Below are 8,693 nucleotides of genomic sequence, written 5' to 3'. Positions count from 1 at the left end.
CGCAGAAGTCAGACGTAACTTTCATATACTATTGTACTTTGAAGTAAGCACTGCTGGATCCAAAATGATGCTGTGCAGATCAAAGACTCAAGAGTCCTAAGCTCAGAGTTCACCTTTTCAAACTGATACAAAAATGACCTCTAGCAAAAAAAAAAAAAACAACATAGAAGAGCAAAATAACCATTCCAAATTATAGTTGCAGTATCCTAGAGCAACTTCAGTATCAGTTGAAGGGTTTTCAGTGTTGTGAGCACTTTCTCATTTCACCACCCCTCAAACCTCCCTTCTCATATAAAGAGAAGCTGTCTGCTTCACATCAAAGCATCTGGAAAGTTCCCTCTGATGACAGATTTGAACTATCTGGAGAACAGTAACACAGCAATATAGGAGAAGGTTGTCATAACTGAAAATATGGAAACAGAAGTCTTGTAAAGGCATCTGGAGCTCAGCACAGAGAAAGGTCAGAACTTTAAAATACTATAAAGGCAGAGATGTCAGGTTCTGGTTATACAGGTAAAGCTACAATAGTAGTGTTTTTCTGCCACCTACTGATGCCTTCCAACTCCCTTTTTACCTGGCAGTTTACTCATAAGATATTCTATAGATGAATAGGTGACTCAGCTGCTTCTGACATCTGCTCAAGCAATTATAAACTTCTTTGGAATTACTGGAATTTTTTCATTTACAGCCCTTCAAGTAAGCACGAGATGACTAGCTCTGTGCATGGCTGCCACTGACAGGACAGCACTATTGCTGACACATATGTTTAGCAGAAAGGTATAAAAAATTTTATAATGTCTATAAAGATAACAACTGCATAATTAGTCAGGAAGGGATTTATTTTTAAAGGACACCATGCTACAAATTTGAGAATTGAGATAGTAGATACCTCATACTATCAGTCTATGTGTCAGTTGTTTATATCAATCATCACAGGTTTTATTTCCATTTACGTTCTCTATATGATTTGGGAACCCACACTATTTTTTCTGGCCTCATCTGCAACTATCAAGAAAAGCATAAACATTGGCGGGAAGCTATAAAAAAATCTCCATAAAAATGAACCTCAAAAACTCGTAACTCCCAGCATATACCCATCCTTTACATGAAAGAGTTTAAAAACCATTGATTTCATAGCTAATCTTGCCATAAAGACAGAGCACTATGAAAATATTTATAACCCAAAAATAATCCCTAATTTATTTGTTCAATGAATGGAAAAAGCTTCAGAAACAGTTGCAAGAAAAATTTACAAGAAAACTTGCATTCTAGAGCCAGAGTGAAGAAAGGCAATTTAACTTCATAAATACAGAGTGCCACCAACAGCCTATCTGCATCTGCACAAGAAGAACATATCTAGTATGGGATCCTGAACTAGCAGATATGGGCATACCAAAAAAGAGTCCAGGAAGTTGTCTCTTGATAAATTTACATGTACATGACAGAAATAAAGCATTGTGATATCTAAGTATTAGGACAACTCTTCTAGGGGTGTGATAGATATTTCATCATGATATCCAATTTTTGAAACAACTAACTGAAAGAGGAGCTATAACACTTTTTTTAATGAAGAAAAATACAGAACATATCAGTTGGCGTAAAAAAAAAAAATCCAGAATTTCAACTGAAAAAGTATTTCACAGAATGTCAGGTTCCTTGGGAAATTCTAAATGCAGCTGAAGAGTTCACAGTTTAGAGAACTCAAAATTTTTCCCAAACCAAGGAATAATGTCCATACTGCTGTAGTGCCTTTGCCTTTGCTGACTCTTGCTCTGCCTCAGAGCTCCATCTCACGAAAAATTGGGGCAGCTCAGTGTGAGGGTTCACAATGTTTCATGGGATATACAGTCCCATTGATAGAGAAGGTGACAGAAGTGTTGCAGTCTACAAAAATCAGCATTCTAGATGCAGTATCTAATCAAAATCTTAGATTTCAACTATATTTTAAAGTTCTTACCCAGATCTTCACCTTGAGTACATTTAAGGGAAAAATAGTTAATTTTGTTCAAAATATCATAGCATCTAGCTTTATATCAAATACCTATAGTAAAATTTTGCAAGCTATAATAAAATTCTTATTCGATTTTGATCACATAATTTGTACTGTTAACTAGTATATGTAATATGCTTCTAATTGCAGTTAATTCAAATGTGTTGGCAGTATAGATAGGTCTGACTTGGCATTTAGGTTGATAATGGACAAAATTCTCTGCTACATAAACATATAAAAGAAAGGAAAGATGGATTCAGAAAATATAAAAAAAGTCAGAGATTAAATGTAACACAACTTATCAAATATAAGTTTAAACAAAGACTGTTTCTGAAATATCAAATTCCTGAAATACTCTATGTGGTATCTCCCTATAAACAATAGTTTTACTACTGCAACAGCTGGAAGCATTTACACATTTTAATATCTTCTTCAGTAACAAAGTTAAATTATTCTTGCAGCTGTTCAAAAGTATTTTGGAATGGTTTGTTCCCTGGATCCTGCATGCTGTGAAAAAATATAAGAGCAAGGCTGGAGGGTTTTAAAAATTGTCTCAATTTCAAAATAACTTTTTTCTTAATAAACCTTTACAGACTTTACACAAACTTTCTCAAGACTTCTGATAGAGCTTTCTGACTAGCACCAGTAGCATAAGCATATGCTAGTTCATGGCTAAAATTATTTATCTGGTCTAATTGCAATGTCTTTTAGTTTTAAACAAATTCATATTTTTTTACTGGAGTGAATTTTTGAAAAGTAAAAGAATATGTGTACTTTTACTTTAAATTGTACGTAAATATTTTTGTGCATAACAAAAATTTTTAAAATGCCCTTTTCTAAGAAGTAGTATTACAAATTAAAGATGTTTCTTACAAAATCATTTGATTTAGTTTTTCTCTTTTCACTGGATTACCAGATACTACTGATAATAACCCATTAGTCATGAGATTAATCAGACATGTGGAGCACAAGCAGGTGAGCTGTACAGGACACACATAAATCCAGCATAGCCCTCACACATCAGAACTGCAGCCTGTGCTCTCCAGGGTTAATCTGAACTTGTGCAATAAACCCACTGCGTTCAGAACATCCCAGAGTTACTGAGTGTTCACAAGACATCTGTGTGTCCTGGAGAGGACAGGACCTTTATCCGAGGCACAGCAGTGACCTCTGTGCAACTGCAGCAGAAGATACAGCTTCCTCTGTTCGGCTATTCTGGTACGAGACCTAATCTCAGGCAACAGTTCTGCTCTGGGGTTTTAAATAACTGTGATAACTACTGAAGTTTGTTCCCATGCTTTGTTTTTATCTATTAAACATTTTAAAAACATAATGAGCCTTAACTCAGCTCCTGTTAGTTGTAATCCAAAGAACTTGCATGAAAAATATTAAGAGTATCTACAATTACCCTGTCTCCTAATACAGTACAGACAATATGTATTTTCTTCTAAAAAACATGTAAGCTATTAAAATCTGCTAAACATTACCATAATCAATTCCATTATTTATGAATACCCTCATACATGAATAGTTAGGATATTTGGGATCAAAGTCGACTGCTTTAGCCCATTTGATAAGTTTATATGTGACTGAGCCTTCAAATTCCGGTAGCTATTTCTGCATTGATATTTCTTGGCACATTAAAATAAAACCATCTAGCATTAATTGCAGAACATTTAAAGGAACAAATGTTTATTGCAACAGAAACTTCTTATAATGTAGACAATTTTTAGAACACATTTCAAATTCTGACAGATTAATGAGGTTACCTGGTTTAACATCATAGCTATTAAAAAAAACAACTAGGAAGCACTAAGAAACCCTAAACCAACTTACAAACAGTTCCCACAGATATGAACATGAAATTCTAAGAGATGAGAACCCTGATAAACCTTAAAAATATACAATTCATTACCACCTGCATCAAGCAGAATTTATCAGCTGTGAAATAGGTGCTACAAGAAAGCACTTCCTTCACCAGGTGCCTGTGATAAAGCATACATGAGTTCGCCTGACATCAAGGCACATAGTTTCTCTTTTTTGTCTAGAAAGAAAGGTACATCTAAATCAAAATTTGTTGACAGAATACAAAAAGCCATTCAATAAGATTGTGTGTGTATATATATATTTTTAATATATTTGAAAAGTCACCCTCTCTGCCCCTCCAAATTGAGTGAAACTTCCACTTTATTTTAACGGGCCATAGAAACTATGTGGCTTTCAAACAAAATTTACACTGTGCTACCGCACAGCCATAGCAACTCACCTGCATTTTAACATGTGAATTGCTGATGAGCTTCTATTTCCCTGAGGAGGATGTTTTCTTGAATATGGAGTTAATGGGGGAGAAAAAATGAATTCTCTAAAACCTTCAGAAAACATGATTCACAAAAAAATACTTAACAAAACAGCTAGAGGTCAATATTGACAGTCTGTCAGATCAAAGAGGACTCTTTTTTTGTGAGGAAATATCATATTCCTTGGTGTCTCCTTTCAGGATAAGGACATGGTGTTCAGAACCCAGCCCAGATTTGATCTGGTTTTTTTAAGCTGTCACCTACTGTAGCTGTAACACAGCTTACTACAGAAAGGGTACAGTCAGGGACTTGGGCACTTCTACTACAAAGCATGCTACTTTCACTTCAAATCATTTTACAAACTGTAAAAAAAATGTAAACTGGCCCATCTTGAGTGGTGTAATTTCAAAACCATCTGAGCACCTCCCAGGCTTCCCTGTGGTAGTCTCAGTAACACTTCATCAGTTAATTAAGTGCCACTGGGCCATTTCAGTACAAAAGAGCAGAAAGATATACCTATCAAAGCATCAGCCATTTTTATTCAGGCATTAGTCATTTGACACCTAAATTATTTTCAAAGTGACTATCAAGAACAGTTACATTTTGTAGACATACCCCCTGTTTCTTAAGTATTAATGACTTCTTAATGGCTACAAATCCAAATTTTCATAACTGAGTCATGAAGAGATCTGCACCATTATGTATGAGTGCCTCCATCCCGCAGTGGATTTTTCCCAGCAATTATTTTAGATAATTTTCAGATAAGTGGGAAGAAAAATACTCAAATTTCAGATTATCAAAAATAATGAGCTGTGGACTCCCCATTCCTGGAAGTGTTCAAGGCTAGGATGGATGGGGCTCTGAATAACCTGATCTAGTGGAAGATGTCCCTGTCCATCGCAGTGGCTTTGGAACTAGATGACCTTTAAGGTCCCTTCCAACCCAAACCACTCTATGATTCTATGATTATATGATTCAGACTTACTACTGATTTCACAAAAAGCACTTCTGTGTGATAACAATTTATCCATCTGGTGGCAGTTATTTTAAGGTCTAATATTTATCCAAATTTTCATACATTTAATGTATGATTACTGATACTATACATGATAATTCTTCCTGAACTATTACTTGATACTAACACATTAGTAGTCTTAAAAGATATTTAATTAAATTTATCAGCTAGTAATTGTAATTTAAGTGATTTTTAAAGTAAGATCTATATCAGCTGAGCTAATCATATTCTGTCATATTCTGTTATTGATACAATCTCTTATGTTTTCAACTCTTGAGGGTTGATGTCAACCCCCCTACAAGCAATAGTATTTCTCTGAACCTTATTACATCGGGACCATGCAAAGCAGAGACATTCACAGTGAGAGTAAATTAGACAACTGTATTTTAGCATTAAGATCAATTTGGTACCCAAATTCTAAATATCTAATGAATATCTGATATTCATCAGATAGCACTTTAAAAACTAACTAAGGAAGATGCTGATGTGCTGAAGACGTGCTTATGATTTTAAAATATTTTTATGAAATAGTTGTAGCATTTACAGTTAATTGGTGTTCCAGCATGTGGTTTACAATCCCCAGGAGCTAGAGAAGAAATGAGAGGAAGAGATTTAGTCAGGAAACAGAAACAAATCACCACAAGATGAATGAAGAATGTCTGAGCAGAGGGGAAGAAAGTCAACTAGAAATTGCAGAAGACTGAATTTAGTACTGGTCCCAGCTTTCAGGAAGGATACCTGGCAGGTAGATGTACCTAACCTGACCTGGGTAAAAAGAGCACAGTTGCTGTAGCAGGCACTGTCATCCTTGACTTGCTCCAAGAGCAGGGGGATTGTGAAGAGAGGTTGTTCGTGAACATACACTTAGAGAAAACTTAAATGGGGTCACAGGCAGCTCCAGCAGGACCAGGACATCAGGTTGTCCTAGTAAGTTCCACGAAACCTCCTTCAACTACTGATACAAGTGAGCAACCATTTGTATACTTTTTTTCTTTATTTTCTATATGTTTAATAATACACCTAAATACATATACAAGTTTCCTTACTGATCTCAGGAAAATAAATACTTACACGTCCTAAGGAAAACTTGTTCTACCAGATGCTACAGTCAGAGTGGTACCATTAAGTATAGAGCAAGGTACAGAACTGTTACTCCAAATGCACATAATGTATGCTAGACCAGATTTTCCAGTTAATATCAGTGCTATTTGTCTTATGACACAGTGTAAACAGCAGAGAAGCTGGAAAAAAAAAAAAGTAATGGGTCAGATTACAGGTCTGTCTAGGCACTATTCAATCTCCAATAAAGACAATAAAATGCATTTGCAGAACAAGTGAATGGTATTTTCTTTAAGTACTGTTTCAACATTAGGTAGGCTGTATTTTGCATACTGCTGTACCAACACTGCAGGTAGGTGCAAAGTTGAGGCTGAGGTGATGGGGATGGCCAAGACAGCAGCACAGGTTCCTCATTTAGGGGAGGGAAGGTATTTACAGAGGTTTGGAAGCACCCCTCCTCAGCAGTAAGACCTTACACACCACCTGAAGTTAGTACTACTGCTGCTGAGAGAACAAGAAAAATAAATTCATAAACCTCTACCTTAAATATGAGAAATGCCACCAAGTTCAATGGGACTATTCAATATCAGCACGTAAAACTAAAATTAATACACTCCTAACTGCTTGTTAAGTTTTGCTGCACAATAGCAGGAAATATGTAAATAAGTATTTTTATTGTATTACCTTCCTGCAGGTTCTGATTTGCAAGTCATTCTAGTTGTCGTCTACCAACATCCTCAATGTCTCCAGCAAACTAGGAGAAACAAATCAGGACAAGCTTCCAGTGAAGCATCAACCCCATATGATTTTTTCCTACATGCTAACTGCTTGACCAACTGCTGTCACGTTTTTATTAGCGAGGGCAGATTTTACCCAGCTGAAAGGCCCGGCGTTCCTCACCCGTGAGGCTGTTGCAGTGGGGGGGGTCCCGAGCCCGCCCCGGCAGCGAGGACGGGGCGGGGGCAGCTCCCAGCGCGGAGCCCGCGGCACCGGCGCCCTCTGGCGGTGCCGGACAGGGCTGCGCTCGGGAGTGCCCGGGTCAGACCGGCGCGTCTCACAGTGGAAATGAAAAGAATGCCTTTCTTTTAATCTACATTGCTTCCGGTTATTACTGTATTCTTTAAAAAAATCAGAGTAAAGTGAAGGCTTCCGTGAAATGCTGTATTCAGACCAATATTTAACACTTAATGGATCAGAAGTATTGGGTAGTGCCACACTGTACCATCGAGTAGAGAACACGGATTCAGAGGGCTGTTTTAATTTTTTCCTGAAAGTTAAGGTTACCTTTCCAAGATCTTTGGTTTACAGCACGGCTTCAGCCATGATTACTTCGTCTTTCTTCAATCTATCAATATAATCAAACTGCCCACAAGCATCCCAAATATTTATTTGTAAAAAGTCCAAGTCAAAACAATTGATGCAAGTTTTCTCTTTTCAAAACGGACTCTGCTCTCAGCTACGGTGATGCAAATCCACACATTCAAAAACATAAGCTACTACAGACCTATACCAGCATTGCTATTAACAAAATTTTGTCTTTTGTCCTTTTCAGTTTCCACTCACATCCCGAAGACTCAGATTAAAATGAACTTCAAGGAATGATTCAATTAAAAATATAAGTGCTGATGTTTCATAATTACACAGGAAATCGAAAAAATGAAGTAATACTAAAAGAAATATGGAAAAATGAAGAGGTATGAACTATCACTTTGTACTGAGCACGAAGAGGACTAATCCAATATGGAATGCATCCCAAACAGTATATGGAAAGGGGATTTGTAAATACCATAAATGCAGCACCTCAAAACTGCTGCACCAAAGCACTTACCGAAGGACAAGACTGAATAAAGTCTTCGAGGTAATAAGACACAACAGAGCAAAGAAAAACATAGTCAAAAATATATGCCTGAAATATTTAATGTACTTGTTCCACGGGGCTAGTTAAATACCGTATCAAGTAGATATAAAAACGTATTAACAAACAAATTATGGCGATCAACTTTACAGCAGCTCTTTTACTGTAAATCATGGTTTAACTTTTCAGAACGTGCTTCTAGTACGGACAACCATCCTGGCTGCCACCCACTGACACCAACTCAGAGTAGTGTGCAGGAGTACATGGGAAAAATAACTTTCAAGAACTTTTAAAACAAATTGGCTTAAGCAAGAGAGATGATTAGCTGGTTTTTAAATCTACATCACTTGCACATCTTTGACTAATGAAGCCGGTCTATTTCGAAAGATCTAGCTGGAGAATAATTTGGCAAAAGCATCGCCCGGAGACGCACCATTCCCGGGATGCCGAGACTGTCCCGTCCGGTCCGCTCGGAGC

At 36.9% G+C, this 8,693-nt stretch overlaps 1 protein-coding gene and 1 long non-coding RNA gene across 3 annotated transcripts in view; one reads left to right on the top strand and one right to left on the bottom strand.

The window, feature by feature from the left end:
- Positions 1–5,196: 5,196 nt before the first annotated feature.
- LOC108444643 lies at positions 5,197–7,720 on the bottom strand. 2 transcript variants are annotated; one of them, XR_001859273.1, is made up of 3 exons: positions 7,046–7,720; positions 6,374–6,543; positions 5,197–5,888 (listed from the first exon to the last, which is right to left on the bottom strand). It is a non-coding gene; the product is annotated as an uncharacterized LOC108444643 (long non-coding RNA). The 2 variants fall into 2 exon arrangements; XR_001859272.1 differs by having other exon boundaries at positions 5,197–6,543; positions 7,046–7,115; positions 7,262–7,720.
- An 860-nt stretch (positions 7,721–8,580) lies between these two features.
- Positions 8,581–8,693, top strand: part of LOC103624521 — a 22,161-nt gene continuing 22,048 nt past the window's right edge. Inside the window, exon 1 of the mRNA XM_017725864.1 lies at positions 8,581–8,680. Coding sequence (XP_017581353.1) covers positions 8,581–8,680 — 100 coding nt within the window. The remainder of the gene's footprint in view (positions 8,681–8,693) is intronic.

The sequence above is a fragment of the Corvus brachyrhynchos genome, unplaced genomic scaffold, assembly GCF_000691975.1.
Source record: "Corvus brachyrhynchos isolate BGI_N302 unplaced genomic scaffold, ASM69197v1 scaffold61, whole genome shotgun sequence".
Lineage (NCBI taxonomy): Eukaryota > Metazoa > Chordata > Aves > Passeriformes > Corvidae > Corvus > Corvus brachyrhynchos.
This window is presented reverse-complemented; position numbering and strand designations above follow the sequence as displayed.